We start from the raw sequence: 26496 nt of genomic DNA on the forward strand, positions 1-26496 counted from the left end.
CAAAATGCAATTTTTTTTCATTTCATTCTTCCCCCCCAGTTTGGTCCCCAGAGAGGTCTGTGATACAGCTCTTTGACTATGCCCTTGTAACTGGGTCTATCCACACTAGAATTCAGGCACACGCCTCTGCAGGCAAACAGAAGGACCAGGAGTAATACAATGCTAGACATCAATATTGAAGTACATTGGGTCATTCCTGGGAACACATTCAAGATGTCCAGTAAATGGGAATACTCCATCTTGGGCCTTAGCTGGCCTATGTGACTGACAATCATCTGATCCTAAGAAATGCTTTCCCAAAGGCTTCATTTGCAGTGCAGTTCTGGAGGGTTGGTCCTCCCAGCGCATTCATTTCCCTGGTTCCAAGGCCCCTTGTAGAGCTACTCTAGGTAATGCTGCTAGTACAATGTGCTAGGGATAAGCCTTTCTTTAAAAAACTCTTACCTTCTTGTCTTAGAATCGATACTAAATATCGCAGAAGAGCAGTGAGTATTGGTTCCAAGGCAGAAGGCAATGGGGGTGAAGTGACTTGCCCAGGGTCACACAGCCAGGAAGTGTCTGAGGCCACATTGGAACTCAGGACCTCCCATTTGCAGAACTGGCTCTTTATCCACCGAGCCACCTAGCTGCTCCAGTGAGAAGGCAATACAATTTAGGAAAGTATAACGTCACCTCTTCCATTTGGCTTCCAGTAAGCTGTTCACATGGCAGAAACCAGTTCAAATGTCATAGAGCTATCCTCACGTTAGGACCGAATTACTAGCCAGCTCCAAGAGAGGGGAGGGAAGAAAGGGGGGACACAGTCTCCTATAACTTCAGAAAACTTATGTGGAAACTTGTTATTGAAAGAAAAAGAATAAAATCGAATAAGGAGCCCATCATTCCCCCCAAAGTCCCACGAATTCAGATTTGCTCATAGCTCTTGGTCTTTGTGCCTGAACTATCTACCTGATGTAGCTAATGCTATCAGAACAGAAAATCTCTTTCAAAGGGCCCACCCCTAAGGGAGTGGCTTGAACAATGGGCCCTTGGGTCCCTTACCAGGATGGAGCCTTGACAAGAGGAAGAGATGGGATTGAAGCTTTTCTTGACCCTTTGTAATGCAGTGTGCCATGCTGAACCTTTACTCCGACCTTATGAATTGATGGCCAAACCTCATCAAAGCCTGTGCATCCTGGGGAAAGGGTGAAAGAAGTTACCCCATCAAATTCCAGCAATTGAACCTGCTCAGCTCTGCTTGTTCTTAAGGATTTTCAGGATCAAAAGGAAAAGAATGTAAATAAGATCTTGCAGGAACATCGTGTTACTTGTTCTTCAAAGAGACATTGCAAAGCCCACGTGTGTTTGTGTGTGTGTGTAGATATCCTAAACAGGTCTTGTTGCTTTTCTCAACATTAAGTTTACTGCCCCATTGAAAGGTCACCCTTTTACACGTTCATCCCATCACGCATTTGTTCTCGGCACTCTCTGCGTGTATGTTTACATATGTGTCTATATATGTGTCATATTGAACACATACAAACCCGCACATATCTACGGGAACCAGATTAAAAATGCAGGAAAGAAGGAGCACTGAGCACACCTGATCCAGAATCATTAGCAGGAGAATGACTGCATAGCGTTTGGAGATGTGGCCATCCCAAATGTTCATGTGGACTATTTGGGTGCAATTTTTCAGAGAGCCTTCTGAGCTTGTATTGATCTGATCAGCCACAGTCGGGCACACCGTTCATTTTGGTCCTCTTTAAGTCAAAAGAACCCCCCCCCCAGGGGTTTATTGAGGCTAGGTCAGAAATCGCCCGGGCTCCTGTTTAGACCAGACCCAAGCACTGAACCAAGACTACTTAACCAAGGGTCAGAAGCCAAGGCTACCTTCCCAGTGCTGTTGCACTAGACCACAGTCAAATATCCAGGACACAGAGGAGCCCATGGGCACAACACCCAGGCAAGCTTATGTGCCCACAGAAAGATAAAGCAGAAAAGGCCCAAAGTGTTTGTTTTCCCTTTTTTAAAATTTAGAATATTTTTCCATGGTCACATGATTCATGATTTCCCCCCTCCTAGAACTAACGAGCAATTCCACTGGGTTTTACAGGTGTCTTTGATCAAAACCTATTTCCATATTATTGATATTTGCACTAGGGTGATCCTTTAGAGTCTCCATCCCCAATCCTATCCCCCTCGACCCATGTACTGAAGCAATTGTTTTTATTCTATGTTTCTGCTCCTACAGTTCTTCCTCTGGATGTGGATCTCTCTCATAGATCCCTCCAAGTTGTTCAGGATCACTACACTGCCACTAATGGAGACGTCCATGACATTCGATTGTACCACAGTGTATCAGTCTCTGTGTACAATGTTCTCCTGGTTCTGCTCCTCTCTCTCTGCATCACTTCCTAGAGGTTGTTCCAGTTTCCATGGAATTCCTCCACTTTATTATTCCTTTGAGCACAATAGTATTCCATCACCAACATATACCACAGTTTGTTCAGCCATTCCCCAATTGATGGGCATCCCCTCGTTTTCCAGTTTTGGGCCACCACAAAGAGCGCAGCTATGAATGTTCTTGTACAAGTCTTTTTCCTTATTATCTCTTTGGGGTACAAATCCAGCAGTGCTATGGCTGGATCAAAGGGTAGATATTCTTTTGTCGCCCTTTGGGCATAGTTCCAAGTCACCCTCCAGAATGGTTGGATCAGTTCACAACTCCACCAGCAATGTATTAATGTCCCCACTTTGCCACATCCCCTCCAGCACTCATTACTTTCCTTTGCTGTCATGTTAGCCAATCTGCTAGGTGTGAGGTGATACCTCAGAGTTGTTTTGATTTGCATCTCTCTGATTATAAGAGATGTAGAACACTTCTTCATGTGCTTATTAATAGTTTTGATTTCTTTGGCTGAGAACTGCCTATCCATGTCCCTTGCCCATTTATCAATTGGAGAATGAAAGGCCCAGAGTGTTAAGGCGAACAAGGCACAAGGTTTAGAAACAATTGCCTCACCCTGCCTGTTAAAAGCCCCCTGGCTTTTCTCCATCCAGCCCTGGCTAGACACCTGAATTCCAGGGGCTTTGGCCAGCCGGCAGATTAAGCACTCCAAAAGCTCCAGCAGATTGATTACTCAAATACAAGAGACCCCAAACAAAACAGAACAATACATAAAAGTACATGGGACACACAGAAAAAGGCCACCTCCTGGCCCTCGCTGCTGTTTTGGACAGCAGTCTCTATGGCTGAAGGGCAGTTGGTAGCATGGCAGATAGAGCACTGGGCGTGGAATGAAGACGATTCCTTTTTCTCCATTCAAATCTGGCCTTAGACGCTTACTAGCCGAGTGACTGGGCAAGTTGCTTTACCCTGTCTGTTGGCCTCACTTTCCTCATCTAGAAAACGTTCTGGAGAAGGAAAAGGCCAAGCTCTCCACTATCTTTGCCAAGAAAACCCCAAATAGGGTCACAAAGAGATGGAGATAACGAAGCAGCAACAATGAAGCAGAGCAACAGAGAAAGAATACACATGGCAATCTACTGCATCTTCTTGGGCCATAAAAGTTGACTAAATGGCGCCAACAGAATCATAATCTCATACATCTTCTAAGAAAACGAACTCCGTAAAACAGACTCTACAGGTAAACCAACTTGACTTTGAAAGGGTTCACAATGGGCTGATTAAAAAGGGAGATTTATATACCTCAAAGAAAATCCAAGTTATGGCACAGCAACATGAATTCCTATTTACATGCCCTCATTTTGAAGGCATTCGCTACTCAGTGGGAACAGATTTGCTTCTAGCTTTTTTGCTTCAAATAAGGCTATTATTAATATCTTTTTATACCAAAGAATCTTTAGTTTAAGAGTCTGAAAATTTAGAAAATTTTCTTATATATTTTCAAAATGTTTTTGGTATTTTTGAACTAAATACTATATTCCCCAGCAGTGAATGACCGTGCCTGTCTTCCTACAATTCCTAGAACAAAGCAATTCTCTGTTTTTCAGAATCTTTGTTAGCTGGAGTGGATATAAGGCTGGTTTCTCATCTCCTGAAGGTCTCTTTCATTTGCATTTTTTTCTAATGATTTTGGTCAGTCAACAAAAAATTTATTAAGTATTTATTATATGTCAGGCACCAGGCTTAGTCCTGGGAAACAAAGGAAAAATGGTCCTACCTCACTCTCTCGCTTTTGTGGCTTCTATTCCTATTTTTGAAAATTCTCCATATTAATAAACCATTTCTCTTTTGAAGAATGGATTTCAATATTACAGACTTATGTATCAATTTGCCAGAGTCTAGAGTTAATGCAAAGATTTTTCTCAATCCATTTTGTTCCTTTAATAGAATCCATACCCCCGGCAACGGCTTTGACAGGTCGGCTAAACCTTGTGAGGGTAGCCATTGGGTCGTCGACCCCTGGTGAACTCGGGCTTTGCTCACCCAGCATGTGAAGCATGTGAAGACTGCTTCGGCTGAACAGACAGAAGAAACCAATAAGAAGGTCCAAAGGCTGAGATGGCAATGCAGCAAGGCACTGTGGAGTGCTTAGGGCGTGTTGGAGCACAAAAGACAACACGGCCATCCAATGCAGCTGAGGAAGTCTCCAGGTATAACGACTTTTCGTGCCACTGGACCCAGGCTTCCAACGCTGAGAGAGTGGGACTGTCTCTGTGCATCGACTTTTCCACTTAAATCTCCTTCACGCACAAGTGTCTTTGTGCACACTCATCTACATCACAGATGAAAACGCACAAAGACAATCGTCATCCTCGGTTACCGAGAGACTACTACTACATTGATTTTGTGTGTGCGTACATGCAAGAGCTTTAAAATTTTATGTAATAGCAATGATCAGTTTTGCAATTCATACTCTCTCCTGAATTGATTATCCAACTTTCCCTCTATCCAAACTTGTGAAAAGAATCTTCCATTCTTCTCTAATTCCTAATGGTATTTTTTGGCAAGCGTTTAGATTGTTTATCCACTTGAAGTTTATGAGATTCTTCTGTGGCTGAATGTACAACTCTAACCCTTCCATCTGTGACTGTATTTGATTTTATATGTTGTACCTTGTACATTGTATCTGATGTGAGTGTGACCCTATTTTTAGTGGATCCCTTTCCAATTTTTCCAGAAGCCACTGTTGAATAAAAGTTTCCTTCTCACTAAGTCATTTGGGAGTTTATTAAACATTAACCAATGGGTACATATCAAGACTTGCTTAGCAAATTATTTTACTGATCAAACTTTCAATCTGAAATCAAGTGGGAGATAGTTTTGATGATTTCAAATGTACAACAGTTTCAGACTGGTGCAGCCTGGCCTTCCTACTTCCTGCTTTCTTTCTATCCATCTATCCATCTATCTATCCATTTGTCTGTCTATCTGTCTGTCTTTCTGTCTGTCTATCTATCTGTCCATCCATCCATCCATCTAGCTACCTATCATCTATCTATCCATCTACCCATCTCTCTATCTATATCTACCACATAGATATAGATAGATATGGAGAGATATATATCAGCGATTCAGATGTGTGCTTGAAATATATAGATATACACCTGAAGTCCTTGACCATTTGTTCTCCCGAATGGATTTTGCTCTTTGTTCTCATTCCTTAAAACTTCAATTACGTCTCCTTTTTCGGTACAGTCATTTTTTCCCCAAACCTTCACCTGGTGTCTTAGAATCAAGGTGGAATTGCAGTAAGGGCTAAGCGACTTGCCCAGGAAGCGGCCAAAACCAGAGTTAAGCTTGAGTTCTCCTGGCTGTAACAACCTAGCCGAACCGCCTCCCCACCTTTGGTATAGGATCCATTCTGTGGAGTCATTTTAAGCTGTGTCACCATTTCGCCCGGCGTTATTGGAGAAAGCTTGCCATGAAGGCTGAACTACGCGTTAATTAGGTAGGTCTTCTTTTCTTTCTCGAGAAATTGTTCTGTGGCTGTATTTATGGAATACCTTGCCTTGATAGATTCATTTGCAGAAATGCAATGGATTGTGTCAATACTTTGAGGGAGATTTCCCTTTTTGAACTCCTCCCAATGCACTTGGTTAGCGATATTGTGATGGATGGTGAGTTTTACAGACCCTTTTTGTCTAGCACTATTTAGCAGAAGTTAGCAGCACTAACTTCTCAAATGGCTCGATTGTTCATGGAAGCTCTACTGTTTTCTGAACTGATAACCTCACCTACAAAATGCCTGCTTTTTTATCTACGCTTATTACTTCCATGTCTTGCCTTCCTTTTCTTGTTGCTGTGGCTTACATTCCTAGTACTTTATCTATTAGTGATGCAGAGGACAGTCATCCTTACTCTAGCCTTGATGTTATTTATAACCTTTTTTACCATTTTTCTTAGAGGAGATATGCTGTTGCATCTTGGTTTTAGATGGATATTTTGGGCAGAATGAAAGGTCTCCCTCTGCCTGCGATTTGAGTATTTACAAAATAAATATGTGTTTATTTATTTGAGAACCTTGTCTGTGTTTGTATAAATCATCATATAGTTTTATGATATTTTAATGAGCATAATTTATTGTGTTTATATTTCCTAACTTTGGGTTCCTGACTCAGTCGTAATATGTCTTTGTATTGCTGTAGCTTCTTTGCTAATGTTTTATTTGGTATTTGTGTCAATATTCATTAATGATCTTTTTCTAATTCATTTCCCCTCGGTTTGAGAATCAGGATCATATTTGTTTTGTTGCCATGTCATGCCTAGCAGACTGGCCAATATGGCAGTAAAGGAAAGCCATAAATGCTGGAGAGGATGTAGCATAACTGGGACACTAATGCATAGTTGGTGGAGCTGTGACCTGATCTAACCATTCTGGAGGGCAATTTGGAACCTAGGCCCAAAGGTGCGCTAAAAGACTGCCTGCCCTTTGATCCGGTAATACCACTACTGGGTCAGTACCCCAAAGAAATCATAAAAAACCAGAAAGGACCCTTTGTACAAACATATTTCTAGCAGCTCTTTTTGTCGTGGCAAAGAATTGGAAATTGGGGGGCATCCATCCATTGGGGAATGGCCGAACAACTTGTGGTGCATTGTTGGTGATGGAATATCACTGTGTGGTAAGGAATGATAAACAGGATGCATTTGGGAAAACGGGAAAGACCTGCATGGATGGATGTAGTGAAATAAGCAGAACCAGGAGAACATCGTACACAAGAACAGCAATATTGGATGATGACCAACTGTGAAAAACTTGGCTACTCTCAGCAATCCAATGATCCAGGACAGTTCTGAAGGGGAATTCTAATGACGAATGCCATCCCCCTCCAAAGAACCGCTGGAGCTGGATGGATGAGGAGCTTTCACATCAGTGTAGTTAGGGTTTACTTTGGGGGTTTGGTCAGGGATGAGTGTGCTCTTACAACAATGACCCATATGGAAGTGGGTTTTGCCTGATAATAAAAAATTCAGGAACAAAGAAAGAGTTAAGATAAGAATGATCACAATCTGATATTTACCACTGTTGTCTGAAGAACCATTTGGAAATTTATTTTCTAATAAGAATACAATGAATAAACATTTCATTGGTTAGTGAGTCTCAAAAGAAAAAAATGAAAAAGAAGTGCTGTAAAGTTTTTAAAAAGCAGAAGATAAGCAGAGGGTGAGAAGCAGTAGAACCCTTTCACAAATATTTAGCTAAATCACTTTGGGTAGCTCCCATTCCATGTTGGTGTTCTCTCTGAGGAATGTCAAAAGGCCTTTTCTTAATACTATCATTCCATGAATCGGGTTTTAGCCAGGTGGCTACTATTTTTTAAATCCCTACCTTCTGTCTTAGAATCAGTAGGAAAGGCAAGTTCCAAAGCAGAAGAGTGGTAAAAGCTAGGCAACTGGGGTCAAAAGACTTGCCCAGGGTCACCCAGCTAGGAAGTATCTGAAGCCATATACATGCATAGGACCTTTCATCTCTAGGACTGACTCTTTACCCACAGAGCCACCTGGCTGCCTCTAGGTGAAGTTATTATTAATAGGAGACAGAGCCTGCCCTTTGATCCAGCCATAGTACGGCTGGGTTTGTACCCCAAAGAGATCATAAGGAAAAAGACTTGTACAAGAATATTCATAGCTGCGCTCTTTGTGGTGGCAAAAAACTGGAAAATGAGGGGATGCCCTTCAATTGGGGAATGGCTGAACAAATTGTAGTATATGTTGGTGATGGAATACTATTGTGCTAAAAGGAACAATGAACTGGAGGGATTCCATGTGAACTGGAAAGACTTCCAGGATTTGATGCAGAGTGAAAGGAGCAGAACCAGGAGAACATTGTACACAGAGACTGATACACTGTGGTACAATCGAATGTCATGGACTTCTCCATTAGTGTTAAGGCAGTTTTCCTGAACAACCTGGAAGGATCTATGAGAAAGACCACTCTCCACATCCAGAGGAAGAACTGTGGGAGCAGAAACCCAGAAGAGAAACAACTGCTTGATCACATGGGTCGAGGGGGATAGGATTGGGGATGGAGACTCTAATGATCACCCACCCTGCTGCAATTACCAATAATTGAGAAATAGGTCTTGATCAATGACATACGTAAAACCCAGGGGAATTGCATGTTGGCTCCAGGAGGGGGAGGGAGGGAGGGGAGGGAAAGAATACAATCATGTAACTATGGAAAAATATTCTAAATTAATTAATTAAACAAATAAATGAAAAATCACATCAAACAAACAAACAAGCCAGGAGACAGAGACAGGCTTCAGTAAGCCAAATGTTTCAGGAGGAATGGCATAATAACATTTCATTAAAAAGTTAATGAAAACTGCTCGTAAGAGGTCAACTGAAAAGTGTACACTCTGGGTTCTGGCATACTGGCTGGTGTGTGAGCACTGAATGGAATGGACTCGTCTTGGCCAAAGTCTAGTAGGATACTCCAAGGAACAAGTTGAAATCCAGTATCTGCACTCAACTGTACATGCAGGCTGGGCAGAGGCTTCCAGGAGGATGAAGGCAAGAGGTTTCAGTGAAGCCCATAGGAGCCCCAGCCTTTCTCTCTCTGGGCTGGATCCCGATACCTCCACAATAGAAGGAGAGCTGGAGACTAGGACTCGGCAAGAGGACAGGTGTGTTGTCACTGCCCAAGTGGGACATGGGATGTGCTCCAGGAATGATCCACAGAATCCAGCTCACTACTTCCTAACAATTCAGAGAAAGCTCTAGGATCCCTCCATCTAAGGTGAAGGCTCTCAGAAACCATCTCAAAGCAATCCAGCAGCCCTCGTGTGTTGGCCGTAGTTGTGGCCCCTGAGAAAGGGGAAAGATATCCATATCATGTGTCAATGACCAAACTTTGAACCAAAGTTCTCAAGTGGCCTCGTCTGTTAGGCAGCCTGTGGTTTTCCATGTTGGACTTGTCTAATGGATTCTGCCATATACATTGGTTTGACATGAAAGACAAGGCTAATGCTGCTTTCGTCTGGCTGGGGACAGTAACTGAGGAACAACCCCCCAGGAGGTCGAGAGGTCTCCATGAGAGCTCTTTGCCACAACTACCTGTCCTTCCTAGGAGTCAGTTGGACTTTCTAATGACCAGGTGGAGAGAGCTGATGGCCATTTTGCCCCAGGCTGAGTAAAAGAGACTGTCTGCAAGCTGTCCAAAGACCTACAGATGGGCACCGAAAGTAAGGCAGCCAGTGAAAGAAACTGTGTGCCCATGACAGGGCAGGAGACCTGAACCAAGATGCAACTCCTCTCCTGCCCAGCACAGACTCCTCAGGTAGAGATTGGCACACAGTGATAACCTTTCTCACGTGCACGGCTCACTCACTCCCTCGCTCTCTACACATGGAGGGGCCTTTCTGAACCCAAATAATCCTACCAGATGATTCCAAACTTCAACAGCCTTAAGAGTTTACACCAAGGCAAGAGCTAATCCCTGAGATGAAGGACAAGGAGGAGGAAAAGCAGCTTAGAAAACTGGGACTGCAACGGAATGGGCAAGTCTTTCCCATGGAAACCCAGAGCATCGTGCTCCAGGCCGAAAGGTGGCAGAGCTGGTGTGGCAGACTGATACAAGAAAGCCCCAATTTAGCATCCCTCCGGAGAGCAGCAGTAGGAAGCTTAGACCCACTGGGCTCAGAGACTTCTGCAGAGGAGGGCGTCACAGTCCAAAAAGATACGAGAATCTGCAGAATCTCAGAGGCCAACCCTTGGGTCCAAACAGCCTGGAATCATCCAGCAAGCTTAATGGCAAAGCTGAAGGACAGCTCTGGAGGCCATGGGACCGACAGGAATTGGATGGGAAATGGATCTGTTAGGCCATTCGGTGCAGGGGACAAAGGCCCTCTGAGCAGATAATGTGCAGCAAGTTACTGTGGAGCTGATACTGAGTAGAACTGAATTTGACTTTTGGCCGACATGGCTGGAAGGGGACTCTGGCCTAGTTCTCCCAAAGCCTGTGATTTGTACCAGACCAAATACCTTTCAGGATCTCTGACCAGACTTCTTCCACTCCAGAACTGTACAAAAAGAGCCAGAAGCCCAGGTGGGAGTGGCGGGGCCCACCGATCAAGCCAGCAACATCCTCTCACTGGGGCAGCAAAAGAAGGGACTCTGAAAGAAAGACTCAGGGATGTGGCTGGGGGGCTCAGCGAATAAAGAGCCAGGTCTGGAAATGAGAGGGCCTGGGTTCCAGTCTGACCTCAGGCACTTCCGAGCTGGGTGATCCTGGGCAAGTGACCCTAGGTAACCCCCACTGCTTTCCTGCCTTGGAACTGCTACTTAGGAATGATTCTAAGTCAGAAGGGGAGGGTTTAGAAAGGACAGACAGCCGGTGGTATGGAGAAGGTGACCTCTGAGGTCAAGGACACTGAACTCTGGAGTTTGTCCTTGGCCTCCCTCCTTACTGGCAACCAAATGGCCCAGACTGCTTCTAGCCTGAGGAGGCCTCCACTCTCTTAGAGATCTCCTGCCAGCCAGCACAGAGAATGCAACAAGACTCACCACAAAGAAATGCATGTCCCATGACCCCAAGGCATGCACTCTTTCCCCATTTCTGCCTGGCCTTGTCCCCTTCTAATCAACCCTAAAAAAGGTGAGACTCAAACTGGGCCCCAGGAAGCTGAAGCTACTATCAGTCTGAGAGGCCTCTGAGGCCTACGGAAAAAATGGTGTTTCCTTTCTGTTTGTCTCCTCGCTTTCTGACCCCCTTCGGAAGTCTTATGGCCTTGCTGGGAGGCTTGCAAGGAACCCACACTAGGAAACTCTCATAATAGTGGGGGCCAGTCAAGGCCCAGGAGCTCTGAGGGCCCTAGATTCTCTCCTGACACACTACCAAAGGCCTCCTAGATCTAGGTGAACCCAACCCCAGTAGGAAGCCAGAGGACTCTTACCCAAACAGGCCCAACCACCCTGTCCAAAAGTATAGTATAGAGAGAGCCTAGCCCTGGCCCAAAGCCCCAATGCAGGGACCAAAGTTGGAGAGAGTAAATCAAATTAAATGTCAACCAGTAGAAAAAGAAGCAAATAACCCCATTGCAATTGCAAACAGAGACTTAAAGGAAAGTGGCTCTTCCACAAAGACATCATAAAAATACATAGAAGAAATGAGGGAGGGAGAGAGGGAGGAGAGACACAGAGAGAGAAAGAGAGGGAGAGGGAAAGGGAGAGAGACAGGGAAACAGACAGAGACAGACAGACAGACAGACAGAAAGGGAGAGAGAAAAACATACAGTGACAGAGAGGCAGACAGACAGAGACAGAGAGACATCGACAGAGTATGAGAGCAAAGGAGAAAGAGACAGAGACAGAGAAACAGAGAGGGAGAGAGGGAGAAAGAGACAGATAGAGAGACAAAAACAGAATGAGACAGAGAGGGAGGGAGAGGGGGGAGACAGAGAAAGATGGAGAGAGACAGAGATAGACAGACAGAGAGGGAGGGAGAGGGGGGAGACAGAGAGAGAAGGAGAAAGACAGAGAGAGAAAGAGACAGAGACGGAGAAAGAGAGGGAGACAGAGGGATAAAGGGAGAGAAAGGGAGAGACAGAGAGAGAGAATGAGACAGAGAGAGACAGAGACAGAGACAAAGATAGACAGACAGAGAGAGGGAGAGAGAGAAAGAGGGAGAGGAAGAGAGAGAGGGAGAGAGACAGAAACAGAGAGAGACAGAGAGAGATGCTGAAGATAAAAATGGATTAAGAATATATAATTTAGAAGGGAAAGTTTAGGCATAACCCAAAAAGCACTTCCTTGAAATCTAAAATGGAATCTATCTCATACTAAGAACAAGTGAGCTGGAAAAGAATCACAGGAGAGATAATCCAAGAATCGCCTGATGCTCTGAAAATGATGATCAAAATAAAGGCCTAGATATACTATTTCAAGAAGTAACACATGAAAACTACCATGGTAAGACAAGAGTATAAAGCTAGAAAGATGACCTCCTCAACTAAACCCCTGCAAGCAGAGTCCCTGGAATGTCAGAGCCAAAAGCTCGAGCACTCACATCAAAGAAAAGCTTTCTGGATGCATTCTGCAAGCATCCAGAAAGATGCGACTCAAGTCCTGAGGGACCATGGGCAGGATCGCATTGGACCTGGCATGTTCTAGTGAAAATGAGATCTTAGAATCCAATGTTCCAAAAAGCAAAAGATAGAGGCTTGCAATCAAACGTAACCTGCAAAGTCGAGTACAATCCTACAGGAGAAAACAGAATGAACGTTTAATGGAAGAGAAGGAAGGTCTTCAAGCCTTTCTGATGTGCTGGGTAGGTTAATATTGTAATAGCACGAGAAGTTGGCCTTGGTAAATGATTAACAATGGGAGCTCCCAGACTTGATGATACTTAGGGATAGAAAGGATGCAGAGCACCCAACTGACAATAATCAACTATGCCATGTCTCTGTTGTCAATTCTAAATCATCAATTGATTCTCTCCTAATGCCTTTGTTGATCTTGTACCTACAGTCAACCTGTGGGCATGCTTCAACCATGATGAGACAGGTCAAGTGGAGTCCCAACCCACTCATTCGTCTCCTATTGCCTTTATTGTCATTAAGTCGGCCACACGATTTACTGGTTCTCCACCTTAGTTTATGTAGCTGAAAGTCTTTAGAGCTTCGGCTGGGCGGTCTTTCATGCCTTTGATTCTGCAGTGCCAGCCGTGAGCTCCCCCGGAAATTTCTGCATGTTTAACTCGAAGCCACAAACAACCCTCACTTTTTCAAAACAGAGGAAATGCAATCTGGAACACGCCTGCCTGCCCACCAAGTCTTTGTTGTAGAAACCCATCTGGAAGGCAACAGGAAAGCGGTGAAATGAGAGGTGGTGGGTCAGAGCGAGACCTGGGCGTTCTGGAATGCCATTGGGCTGTAAGAAATGCTAAGAGAAGTGATTTCAGAGAATTCTGGGGAGTGAAGGGACCCTTTATACAAGTGGGCCAACATCGTAAAGGAAAACGAATGTATGATGGCTCCCACCTTTACAGACTTACTATGTGCCAGGCACTGTGCTAAGCGCTTTACAATGACCATCTCATTTGATTCCCACAACAACCCTGGAAGGAAGAAGGGAAGGAAGGAAGGAAGGAAGGAAGGAAGGAAGGAAGGAAGGAAGGAAGGAAGGAAGGAAGGAAGGAAGGAAGGAAGGAAGGAAGGAAGGAAGGAAGGAAGAAGGGAAGGAAGGAAGGAAGGAAGGAAGGAAGGAAGGAAGGAAGGAAGGAAGGAAGGAAGGAAGGAAGGAAGGAAGGAAGGAAGGAAGGAAGGAAGGTGCGTGCTTGCTGTCAGCCTCATCTTACAGCTGAGAAAGCTGAGGTGAACAGAGATTAAGTGGCCTGCAGATGCTGAGGTTCCCAGCTGCTTCTGGCATAAAACATCTAAAAGGCATGACGAGATCACAGATTTACAGCCAGTCTAGTGCCAGCTAAGAACGAAAAGGGGGGATCAATGGGATGGATTGGATACACAACAGACAGGAGAAAATGACCTCAGCAAGCTAGTGTTTGGTAAACCCAAAGAGGCCAGCGTGTGGGGAAGAACTCACTGTCCCACCAAGACAGCTGGCCAAACCGGCCAACAGGATGGCAGAAATGAGGCGTGGACCAAGATCTCACACTTGATACCAAGAGAAGGTCCAAATGGGCATACAAGTTAGATGCAAAGAGAGTAGTGCCAGAAATAAGCTGGCAGATCCACAGAGAAGGGAAGGATCTGTGACCAAATCAGAGCTACAAAATGAATAACTTTGATGGTCTTAAATGAGAAAGCTTCTGTCCCAACAAGACCAATGCAAGCAAGATGAGAAGGGAAACAACAAACTGGCAAAAATGTTTATCACCAATTCCTCTCATAGAGAACCAAGTCAAATTTATAAAAATACAAATCATTCCCAGACTGGCAAATGCTCCAAGGATAGGGACAAGCAATTTTCAAATGAAGAAATCAAGGCCATCAATAACCACACGAGAAAATGTAAAACAACGCTGAGGCACCACCTAACACCTAGCAGGTTGGCTAGTAAAGGAAAGTGATGATTTGGAGGGGGTGTTGCCAAATTGGGACACTAATGCATCCTTGGTGCAGTTGGGAGCTGATCCAACCATTCTGTAGAGCAATTTGGAACTCTGCCCAAAGGGTTATCAATCTGTGATCAGGTAATGCCTCTAACTACTGGGTCTGCATCCCAGAGATAATCTTGTAAAAAAACATTCCTAGCAGCTCTTTTTGGGGGTGGAAGAGGATTGTAAAATGAGGGGATGCCCATCCACCGGGGGATGGCTGACCAAATTGGGGCACGTGTTGCTGATGGAATACTATTGTGCTAGAAGAAGTGATAAGCAGAATTATTTCAGGAAAAGCTAGAAAGACTGATGCAGAGCGAAAGGAGCAGAACCAGGAGGACATTGTACAGAGACTGCAATATTGCACAGTGATCACTGGCAGTAATGGCACCATCTGGGACAATTTCTGAAGGGAAATGCCATCCACTGTTGGCTGGGGATGGGTGAGGCTCAAAGCATCAAAGCATCTTTCATATGAGTGTGGTTATGTTTTAATTTTGGAACTCGGTATGGCATGAAAGCCCTGGTGGAATTTCTAGCAGACTAGTTACTGCCTAAAATGCCAGAAAATAATTGTCCAAAGCTGTTTCTACACGTAACTGGAAAAAGAAAGAAAAAGAAATGCCTGTGTTTCTCCCAGTTGGAAATGTACGGTGGGCACACTGATGGGATACTGGAGCTCAGGAGAGAGAACGAAGTCACGTGTAGAGATACGGGAGCCCTCTGAAGAGAGATGCCAATTGCACTCTTGGTGCATGTAAGTGCATGTAGAGAGAAGAAGCCTTTCCTGAGTCAGGCACAAAGGACAACCCGGCAGTGGAGACTGAGAAGGAGCAGCCCAACTGAGAGGAGGAGGAGAGCCAAGGGAGAATGGCCGGGAGGGATCATGAAAACGAAGAGAGCGGGGAATCTCCAAGACGAGAGGGCAACCCACTGTGCCAAGTGCTACAGAGAGGTCTTCCACGTCGAGGTGGGCTATCGTTGTTTGCCCTTTGGATTGAAGTGAGGCAGCACTGCGCAGTCATCAGCCTCACTCTCTTTTCCAGAGCCATCTGAGTCCAGGAGCAGGTCCAAAGCCAGGATGACTAGTGATGGCCCCGCCTTCCGGGGCTGACCTGGGCATCTTTGATGTAGAACCAAGCCCTAAGTGCTGCTCCAGCAGCTGGAACAAATTGTTGTCATTTGCCCATGCTGCCAGGGGAAGTCTTCATGTGCCTGGGGTAGACCCACCCCTGAGGCACCGATGGGTCGTCCCCAGACCAGCTTTGACTGGGACACAGCTGCTGTGTGGGTGAGGGGTGGGTGCCCAAGGTGGATGAGCAGCCCTGGAACAGCCTTGGCAAGTCCTCCCCCCAGAGGCACTGGATCTCCTGAAATGCCCCAGGCACTCATGAGAAAGGATAGCTCTCTTCATTAGGTACAGGATTAAAGGAGAGAACAGTGGTTAGCACTGGGTGACACAGAGGCCAGAGTGCCAGGCCCCAAGTCAAGAAGACCCCAGTTCCCAAATGGCACTTCCTAGCTATGTGACCCTGAGCAAGTCCCCTGTCCTCTACTTCAGTTTCCTTGTCTATTAAACAGGGACAATGGCAACAGCATCTACCTCCTGGTGATGTTGTGAGAAGCAAATGTTTGTAAAGTGCTTTTCCCCCCTAACCCTTACCTTCTGTCTTAGGATCACTAGTATTTATTGGTTCTATGGCAGAAGAGCAGAAAGGGGTTAAATAAGTGGGGTTGAGTGACTTGCCCAAGGTCCTACAGCTAGACCGAGTCAGATTTCTAGGCCCAGCTCTCTATGCACTGAGCCAGCTAACTTTCTTTTTATATATTGCATTACACAGAAATGCTATCATTGTTGGGTGTCTCATTTTTGGTTCTCTAGGGCCAGGGAAATTGTGGTCGACAGTTCTGTCAACCGGGGAATGAAGCTCAGGTAGGGGAACGATCAGGATCCTCCAGCTACCCACCATGTCAAGCACTTTACAAATAGCATGCTGTCTGATTCCCCAAACACCCTGCCAGGGAGTTGGGAGTATTTTCTCCTGAACTCAGGTCCAGCACTAACCACTGGACCACCTGTCTGATGAAGGGGCAGCCTTCTTCCCACCAAGGCCAGCCCCTCTGCAGTGACCCTGATTCCGCCCCTCGCGTTCTTTTCCAGATATTGCCTCCACCATCAAGCAGAAAAGCGGATGGAATCCGAAAATATGTCATCAAAAGTCTGGACACTGACCAGAAATCTAAGGCAGAAGAGCTTTCCCAGAATGCCTCGGAAAGAAATGGAGAGCGAGGGCTTGATGGTTAGGGACGGCTGGAGCAGTTGCAATTGCAATAACTGGGGCATTTCAGCAGGCCTACAAGGGACCCGAAAAATGACAGATGGGACCACCAGAGAGAGGAAAGGGCGGGTGGGGGGGGAGGAGGGAGAGGGGAGGGGCGCGGGTAAAGATTCGTGCGCCTGCGCGCGAGCACGAGGCCCCGCCGTTAAAAGGCGTTACCTTTTCCTGGAATGTTCTCATTGGGCCAAGCCTGGGAGCGGGGCGGGGCGGGGGCGGGCCGCAAGCTGGGATTCGATCCCGGAAATTCCTTTCCCCCAATCACCCTTTGCCTCGCTCACGGCGAGAGGAGGTTATTTACATATGCATTAGGGGGCGGGTCCGCACGCCGACTTCGTCTCATGACGTCACTCCCCGTGCCTGGCGCGCAAGCCCGGTGTCGTGCCTTCTCTATGGTCAGACGGAAGTTCCAGAGCGTCGGCACGCCCAGGCCCGGAACTCTATGGTTAGTTGGGGTGGAGACGGGCGCCCTATAAAGAGCGTACGCAGCGGCCGAGGCGGCCCTTTCCCTGCGGCGAGGTGAGTGTTGCTGGTTCTGCTGCCTCCTCCCAGAGCGCGGCCTCGGCCTAGCCCGCGGCCCCGGCCCGGGCCCCGCGCTCCGCCGCGGCCCCGGACAGACGCCCCCGTTTCCTTTCTCCCTACAGACATTCCCCAGTGGCACCGGCGCCATGGGCCGTCGTCCCGCCCGCTGGTAAGTATGAGAAGAGACGGGTCCCACGTGTGAGTAGGCCGCCCCCGCGCCCGGCGCCTCCTAGGCCTAGCTTAGCGGCCTAGTGGCTCGGAGCGGGAAGCGGGAAGCGGGAGGCGGGCGGCGGGGAGAAGGCTTGGACAGCCCAAGCCTGGCTACGCGGCGGGGCCCAGGGCCCGTCCTGCTGCGTCATTATGGCGCCCATGTCCGCACGCCGGCCTGCAACGGCCCGCCTGTCAGCCCCTTCTCCCGGCCTTAACCGCAGGGCACACCCGGCTGACCCACGGTCCGCAGCTTCCCTTGTTTTGTCAGGTGGCCCTTTGAACAAACCTCGCCACAGAAGAAGCAGCTCTGAGGCCAGGCCCGCAGCTAGGTGGCCCGGCGGAGCCGGCTGGATTTGGGCCGAGTTCCAACACGCCTTTCGCCTTTCCTTGCCTCAGTTCCTTCCCCTGTAAAATGGGTAACGCAGAAGTAGCGGCTCCTCCCCGCAGGCGCGGCCCGGGGCCCTCGGTGGCGAAGTTGCCTTCGTTCGGGGCGGGCTGAGTTGCTTCTGTCTATCTGTCTTTTTAGTTACAGGTACTGTAAAAACAAGCCGTACCCCAAGTCCCGTTTCTGCAGGGGAGTTCCCGGTAAGTCCTGGGGCAGGGCTGGGAGGGCCTAGCCCAAGTGGGCCTGCCAGGAGCAGCGGGGGAGAAGCACAAGCACGAACACCAGCGTTCTGACCCGCAGTTCTCTTCCTGCAGATGCCAAAATCCGAATTTTTGATCTTGGGAGGAAGAAAGCAAAAGTGGACGAGTTTCCACTGTGTGGCCACATGGTGTCTGATGAGTACGAACAGCTGTCATCTGAAGGTAAGGCCCCACCCCAGCATGGGGGGGAGAGGGGAAGCTGTTGGGGTGCTCTGTGTCACCTGGTGCCCTCTTCCCTCAGCCTTGGAAGCAGCTCGCATCTGTGCCAACAAGTACATGGTGAAGAGCTGTGGCAAGGATGGCTTCCATATTCGTGTGCGCCTCCACCCTTTTCATGTCATCCGCATCAATAAGATGCTGTCATGTGCTGGGGCTGATAGGTAAGAATTCCTACTGATGGCCTTTCTGAAGGCTGCTGGGCTGCCTCCCCTTCCCCAAGGGGTCTGCTCTGGGGAGTTCCAGGTAATGACATTCTTTGCCTGCTGGCCCTTGTTCCTCCTGGGCACAGGGCAGCTGGACATGGGAACACCCCTCATTTGCATAGCCCTGCTTACTGGTCTTTCCCATAATGCTCTGGGAGAGTCAGCTGTGAACTTGAGTGTGGGCTGAGAGGCCCTGCTCCTGCAGCCAATTAAGCCGACCAACCCTACAGCGCCAGTGTGGGCTTGGTGTGCAATGGTTGCAGACATGAATTCCCTGGTTGTGTGCGTACCTTGTTTTCCATGCAAGGTATTCTAAGGGACCTCGGAAACACTTCTTGTCTGGGCAACTTGGCTAACTAAGGATTGGCTATGAAATGTGAGCCCCTTTGATCCTAATCCTCTCCTGGCTTTTCCTACCCTTCTAGGCTCCAGACTGGCATGCGGGGGGCCTTTGGGAAGCCCCAGGGCACTGTAGCCCGTGTCCACATTGGCCAGGTTATCATGTCCATTAGGACCAAGGTCCAGAACAAAGAACATGTGATTGAAGCTTTGCGGAGAGCTAAGTTCAAGTTCCCTGGCCGCCAAAAGGTAGGTAGCCCCTATTTATTCTCCATGGCCTGTGGGAGGAGCTGTCTGGCCTAGGCCTTCATCCTGCTGGGGGGCCCAGCTGACTCTTTCTTTCCCACCTCAGATCCATATCTCCAAGAAATGGGGTTTCACCAAGTTCAATGCCGATCAGTTTGAGGATATGATCTCCGAGAAGCGGCTCATTCCTGATGGCTGTGGGGTCAAATACATCCCTAACCGAGGCCCCCTGGACAAGTGGCGCGCGCTCCACTCCTGAGGGCTGGGCTGTGACCACCTGTCTTATTGCCTTTCTGCAGGCACAAATAAATAGATATCTGCTTTCTGGTTGCCTTCTCATGACTAGCTCTTCCTAACCTCACTGTTCCCATCACATCTTGTAAATGGGTTGAAAGCTTTGGCCAGGATTCTAGCTGGGACTAGAGGTTGGAGCCCCTTGAGCCAGCAGGTCTCCCTCCCCTCCTACAGTGAACAGAGGCCATGTCTGTTATAGATGTAGGTCAGTAGAGACACCCAAGTCCATTTAATGTATTAAGTCACATGAAGAAACAGCCATCTTGCGCTTTAGCCTAGAGACTTCTGGAGCAGCATGGCAGGCACCCCTCAAAGCTCCTGGTGCCCCACAGGAGTTGTATGCAAGCAAACCTCTACAGGATAGTGGTCGCTGACTTGCAGGGCCTAAGACGAGCAATGGGAGATCTAGTTGGGCCCAAGTGAAAGACTGGGATTCTGGGGTCCCTCCCCTTAACCGAGGCTCACCTCTTCTTCAGACATGCCCAGCTCCTTCTGGAAATTGAAGGTTTTGGCAGAACCAGGTACCACGGCCTGGAGCAGAGCCTTGCCATGCACTATGATCCTGTAGGACCAAGGGATGGGGCTGAATTGAAAGGGCTCCTGGGTGGTTTTACTAACCTCCAAGCCCCCTAGAGATGAGAGAATGGGCCTGGGTCATGGGGTGGACCCTGGCTGTCTGGGCTGACTGCAGAGACTGAGGTCACTGATAGGAGTGTCCTTTGTTGCCAGCCAGTTCCTTTCACAAAGGTGGAGCAGGAAAGCCCATTCCTTGCTGGCCACAGTTGGGCCTAGAGCTCCTTCCACACCCTATCAGGAGACACCATTGGTTGTCCCTGTTTCTATCTCTACCCCCAGGTTCCAGGCCTTCTTGAAGCTCATCTCTGCCCTTTCAGGATTATGGAGTCCAAACTAAAAGTGCTGGGAGGAATTTCCTAGGCCAAACCAGACCTTAGCAAGAATGGCCCCTGTAACATTCTGATATTCCTGATCCTGAGGGGGGCATACTTGGGAGAAGGTCACATCCCCTAGCTGGGTGACCTTGGGCAAGTCTTTAGCCTCATTTCCTAGCCCTTTCTGCTGGTCCACCTTGGAAGGGATACTTAGGATGGATTCTGAAGGAGGTTCAGGTGGGCAGGGAAGTTGAGGCAGGACAGGTAGATCTGAGAATCCGGGAAGCTGAGGTGAGAGGGAGGAGAGAAGTCTTCTCTACAAAGGTGCCTGCCCTGAGAGCCATTTGCAGAGTCTTGGCCAGCCCCCATGCCCACCAGAGCTCCTGCTGCCCAAGCCCTCACCATGGAGGAAGCCAGCCTCTGATCACTGCAGGCAGGGAGGGGACTTGGAATGGCCACCCAAGGGACACACAGGTGCCCTCCCACCTGTCGTAGGCACAGTGGGTCCTCCTGCTGACTGTTGTGTCCACCTGGTCCCCAATTAGCCAGTGGAAGTCTGGGTGATGCCATAGGCGGATGCCTGGCCAGGCCTCTGGAGGGACAAATGTGCAGCCCGCATTGAAGTCCCCAAGCAGCATGACATCCTGGGAGCAGAAGAGAGTGAAGGGAACTCATAGAGGCTGTGTGTGTGGGAGTTACTGGCAAGGGGTCGAGATGAGGCTGCTTCTTTGCCCTCAGCCTCGGTGCTCAGTGGGACCTGGAAGGGTGGGATCCCTTCCTGCGCCCCCTACCCCATACCTGCACATCCCAAAGCCGTTTCAGATCCTGCACAACCCTGTAGAGCTGATCAAGCTCTCGGGGTGCATTTCGGGGACAGGCGTGGTGAGATAGAAGCACCAAATTGCAGCTGCCTGGGGGAGAGGGTGAAAGGGCTTGGGTTGGAAGAGGGTCAAACAAGCCAGTCTCTGGCCAGGGCCAGCCTTTCGAACCCTAGCCAACAGCAGCTTTTCCTGACTGGCCTGCCTTCTGTAGGAAGCCCAACTTCTTCCCTGTCCACATTTTCCAATCCCTCTCTTCCTACCACGCTGTTGGCGTGCCCGAGCCATCATCTTTCTATAGCCTCTCTCTCAGAGTATGCCCCCTTCTCTTCTGGCAGGGCTGGGCCTCTGCCCACTGAAGTGATTTTCCTAGACTCCAGGGGGCATGCTCTAGGCCCCTCTTCCTTCTCCGATCCACTGCTCTCCCTGGCTCCTGTAAACCCCCTCATCTCAGCCCTCTTGGTCCTAACCCTTCCTCCTGCTCATCACGCATAGATATGTGGAGAGAACCAACCCCTGTCCGTCCATCCACATCTTAGCCTCATTCCCTTGTGGCTCCTCGAGGGCAGGTTGGCAAATCCCTTTTGTCTCTTTCTGTGCCCCCCAGCTCTTGGCCCTGGTGCCTGGCACATAAGAGGCAGAGATGTCCCCCACTAAGGATTAAGAAGCCTTGCTAGAGCTCTGGGTAGACCCATCCTGGAAGCAGCTGGTGATTCTGGGCAGCTTTGGGGGCCTTCTAGGAGTTCCTTTGACCGCCACTCCCTTGAGTTACCCCAGGCCTTGCCAGAGGTTATAGCCTCTTTCCAAGGTTGCCAAGTTTTCTTGTCCCTCATCTACCTCTTGGCCCTTGGAGCCACTGAGGCCCTGGGATCCCCTTTCTGCCTTCCTCTGCTTCTGGTTCCTCCCATGCAAGCTGTCTAGGAGCCCTTCTCTCTCTCTCTCTCTCTCTTGGGGATCCCATCTCTTTCTGCTTTTCCTCAGCTGAGTCTCAGGCCGCTAGGCCCAGTCGGATCTCCCCTCTGAGATCCAGAGCTCCTGTCCAGAATCACAGGCCACTTCCCTAATTCAGGACCTCCCTGGGTTCCCTGCCTCAAGCTTCTGGCCCTGCTCAGGCCTATCCCACTCCACATCAAGCTAGCCATGGAAAGCCTCCAGGGTCTCTTATTCTGCCCTCCCCTGTCTCCTCCCTGTGGGACAAAATCCCATCTCCTGTCTTTCTAGGCCTGATCTAGATGCCACTTGCTCTAAGACGGCGCCCCCATTTCCCATTGCAGTCGCTTAGGTGCCTTCTGGGGCTTCCATGCTGTCCACCAGTGCAGGCCGACGACTTGCTTGGAGTCTGGGGGCTTGTAGACATCTAACTAGAAGGGCCTTAGAGAGCTTTTGGTACATCACCGCCATTTTTCCAGAGGAGGAAGTTGTGGCCCAGGGAGAAGCTGAGTGACCTATCTGCCCAGGGTTGTCCCGGTGGTGAGTGGTGAAGATTCGGTTTGAACCGAGGTTGGCTAAATCCAAAGCTGCACTCTTTCTAGGCAGCCATGATCTCAGGGCGTTGACAAGGCCCTGGAGCACTCCATGGTCAGGAGACTTATCCCAGCTCTTTCTGCTGGGGCTGGCCCTGGGCCCGTTCCAGTTTTTAGCAGCTGTGTCTCCAGACCGAGCCCACCCAGCTCCCCTCTCTTGTTGGGCCATGCTTCCATTTTCTACTTTGTGTATGGAATCCTCCCCTGCATCGGAGCTGGGGCCCTTCAGCTGGGCTAAATTCCTATAAGTCTGGCCTTGCATGATGGGGCCTATCACCTCGCAGTAACAGCTTCTAGGAGGACAGAACCCTTTCTACATAGGGTCACAGTTGAGTCTCCTTATTTCCCAGTTGGGGAAACGAAGGCTTGGAAGGATTGCCCAGCCTACCCAGAGCCCCAGAAGTGCTCTTCTTTAGGACTAGACTAGTCTGTGGTGTCTGTCCCCCCACCAGGTTGGTTGGCCCTGATGACAGAATCGCAGACAAAAGCGGGGTAGGAGAAAGAGTGGCTACCTGAGTCTGGCCAGCAGAAACGGGCAACAAAGGGGCCCCGAAGGAAGGCTTCTTCTTGACTTGGCTCAGCCTCTGGGACTTGGTAGGAATCCATGATGGAGACCACATCTGCTCTGAAGAGAAGGCAAGCTTGGGGGAGGGGTGCAGTGCCCAGCTCAGTGCCCCCATCCCATGTTACCACCCCATCATCCAGCTCAGGAGCAGGGAGGACTCTGGTACCTGTAGACAAAGACATTCTGCTCCTTGTAGCTTCCCAGGCCCAGGCGCCGGCTCTCTAGGACCTCGTAGAGATGGCCAGGGTCAGCCCTGTTCTGGGACACCCGGGTTTTGACCAAGCGTCTCCCAGCTTCGTTCCTTCTAAACCTCCCATCTATGCCCAGGCCCCTTCCCCCCTCTGTTGGGGCCAGCTTTCCTCTGCTCTGCTCCCTGGCCCGTTCCCATGTGCTAAACCCTCCTGGCCCCCTTCATGACTCTGTGCAACCGGGGGGGGGGGGGGGGGGGCCTCAGGGGCCATCTAGTCCAACTGGCTCCTTTGCCAAGGGGGGCGCCGGGGCTCAGGGACGGGGAGGGATTTGCTTGAGCTCCCACAGGGAGGCGGCATGCAGTCCCCACCACCCCAGATCCCTGCACCTGTTCAGTTCCTGGAGGAGAAGGGACATGGCTGTGCCTTTGCTGTCACGAACCTCCTGCACCAGACAGATGTCACATCGCGAGATTACCTGGGACCAGGGAAGGGGAGACAGGTATACAGGGAGCCTCCGTGATGAGCTGAGTTCCCTTTCCCTGACACCCCAGAAAATGGAGGTGTATTTATAGGGGAGAGGGAGCCTGGATGTGAATGAATGAACCAGCAGCGGTGGGTAGGACTGGCTTGTTAGTGGGATTCCTTACCCCCCACCCCCACCCCAACCACCATCCTTCTGTCATGGAAGTCTCTCCTTGGTTAGAATGTCCTCTGGCTCAGGGGAAGCGACTAACCCAGGGTCACTTCGCTTATATGTGTGTCAGAGCCTAGCCTTGGACCCCAGCCTTCCTGACTCTGACCAGTGTAATAAATGCTATCCATGCTTTCCTTGGGGGGCATCTAGGTTGGCCCCGGGTTGAATTTGTTTGGTTAACTCTTTCCTGATTACATTTTCCTCTGGTTCAGGTGGCATTCGGCTGTGCCTTTCTCTCTCCCTCGGGCTGGGTCATGGGCCCCTGGAACAGCAGGCTGGGGAACCCCTTGGCTCGTGTTTATGAGCACCCAAAATAAAATCTGGAGGGTTTGAGGGGGATCCACTGCTCACAATCTTGGTGAACGGAGGTCAGGGCCCCAGTTTTGGTTAGCAGCCATCTTCCCTTGGGAGAATGAAGGCACCAGTGATGCAGGGGCACAGGAGAGAAGAGGGTTGGGTAATCTTGGTACGCGGGCAGAAATGGAAGGACAAGGAGGCAGGCAAGCAGGGACTCCTGAGCCCAAGTGGCATGAATTTGCAGGGGCCCTGAGCCACCTCTGGGAGAAGGCACCCAGTGAGCACCTCAGGGTCTAGAAGCGAGCTCTCCAGCTCAGCCAAATAAAAGCAGGCACTGAGCCGTGGCAGTCAACATGCCTGGGCTCAGCTCCGTGGAAAATGCACTGGAGGAAGCCAAGGCTCTTTGTATGTCCAGTGTGGACATCAGAAAGCAGTTTCCTCAGACCAACTTGGAAAGACAAATTCAGGGGGCAGCTGGGTGACTCAGTGGATGGAGAGCCAAGCTGGAGATGGGAGGTCCTGGGGTCCAATCTGGCCTCAGACGCTTCCCAGCTGTGTGACCCTGGGCAAGTCACCTAGCCCTTACTCCTCTCCTGCCTTAGGACCAATACACAGTATTGATTCTAAGAGGGAAGCTAAGAGTTAAAAACAAAAAAAGACAAATTCAAATTCAACTGGGGGTTGGGGGGAGGGAGACTGAGGCCTTGGGACAAACAAAATAAGTCCAATGTGCTGGGGGGGGGGGGACTCCCCAAGGATGATAGCCAGCACACCGGCTCACGGAGCTGTGACATGTGGTTGTTTCTGCACCTCTGAAGTTCTGGAATCTCACTTGAAATCTGGGATCCCTGGGACAGAGCCCTAGTGGCCCCAGCCTAGGTGTGGGTTCCCAGAGGAAGCAGGATGGGGCAAGATGGGGACTTGTCTCTCACCTTGACCAGCACCCTCATGATCTCCGGCCGCTTGGCCTTAGCCTCCCCAAAGCTCTGGATGTTGAAGGCACAGATCCTCAGAGTGGCACACGACAGCAGCTGGAGTTGCCCACTCAGCAGAAGGAGCAAGAGAGGTAGCCAGCTACATGGCGCCCGCTGAAGATACCTCAAGTCGGGAATGGCCCTGGGGAAGAGAGGGGGAGAAGTCTTGGGGGGCATCGGGGGTCCAGACGTGCAAGGGCTTACCCCTCCACCCTTTGACTCACCCCTAAGGATCACCAAGAACTGCTGCCAGCTAAGGGCAGCTAAGCTAGCCGGGCAGTGATACGATAGTTTGAGGGGGCCCTACAGAGATTTGGCAAGGGGAGAGAGTGGCACCGTGTGATGGCCCCACCCCTGCAATGGATGCCCAGGCCTGTGCTGACTTGGCTAAACCACCCTGGGCCCTTGGCCTGGGCCTCCCATTGAGAGAGAAAGTGCTGAGCAAGGGAAGGGGAGAGAGAGGGGGCTGGAGAGAGCCACTGCTAACCAAGCCAGGCCAATCTTCTCTGTTTGGAGGCAGAAAATGGCCTGAATGGCTCCTCACATGAGGAGTAGTACTTGGGAGCAACCACCGAGCTCCACTAAGCGTGTCTGCTCCTCTAAATGTGATGGGGCCTACCGATTCATGCCCTCTCCTCCCCTAGCCCACAGCAGCCTCCAGGAGACCCCCCCCCAGCCATTTGTACTCATCTGCCCCCAAAGAAGCAGCCAGGGGACTCACCCAGCCATGTCCAACGGCAGAAACCAGGGGACCTCCCCAAATGTGCCCTCCGCCTCACAGCTGCCTCCAGGAGGCCTCCTCTTCTCAAACCCCGAAGGCCACTTCCAAGAGTTGGGCCACATCCTCTCTGACGCCGGCCATCTCCTCTCTTCACCTACCACACAGCAGCATCCAAGGGCCTCCCCAGCCACGTCCTCCCTTCTTGACTATAGCAGCATCCAAGGGATCTCCATCAGTCTCAGGTGACTCCCATCCCTGTCTTCCTCTGCTCTGCAACACCTCCAAGTGCCCCCTCCAGC

The 26496-nt window shown here is 49.6% G+C and overlaps 2 protein-coding genes and 1 non-coding gene across 3 annotated transcripts; 2 read left to right on the top strand and 1 right to left on the bottom strand.

Annotated features, from left to right (window-relative positions):
• The first annotated feature begins 17187 nt into the window (after positions 1–17187).
• On the top strand, positions 17188–19557 carry RPL10 (ribosomal protein L10). The gene is made up of 7 exons (XM_001362617.4): positions 17188–17365; positions 17491–17537; positions 18105–18163; positions 18278–18385; positions 18465–18603; positions 19071–19233; positions 19337–19557. The coding sequence occupies exons 2-7, from the start codon at positions 17515–17517 to the stop codon at positions 19487–19489; spliced, it is 645 nt and encodes a 214-aa protein (XP_001362654.1). The 5' UTR covers positions 17188–17365; positions 17491–17514; the 3' UTR covers positions 19490–19557.
• On the top strand, positions 18845–18979 carry LOC130456206 (small nucleolar RNA SNORA70). The gene has a single exon (XR_008914800.1). It is a non-coding gene; the product is annotated as a small nucleolar RNA SNORA70 (small nucleolar RNA).
• A 276-nt stretch (positions 19558–19833) lies between the features above and the next one.
• Positions 19834–26319, bottom strand: LOC103094105 (deoxyribonuclease-1-like). The gene is made up of 9 exons (XM_056809863.1): positions 26198–26319; positions 25435–25618; positions 23898–23986; positions 23487–23573; positions 23205–23380; positions 21213–21325; positions 20901–21058; positions 19990–20086; positions 19834–19908 (listed from the first exon to the last, which is right to left on the bottom strand). Exons 1-9 carry the CDS (start codon positions 26317–26319, stop codon positions 19834–19836), a joined length of 1101 nt encoding a protein of 366 aa, XP_056665841.1.
• Between the last annotated feature and the right edge of the window lie 177 nt (positions 26320–26496).

Source organism: Monodelphis domestica, chromosome X (assembly GCF_027887165.1).
Source record: "Monodelphis domestica isolate mMonDom1 chromosome X, mMonDom1.pri, whole genome shotgun sequence".
Lineage (NCBI taxonomy): Eukaryota > Metazoa > Chordata > Mammalia > Didelphimorphia > Didelphidae > Monodelphis > Monodelphis domestica.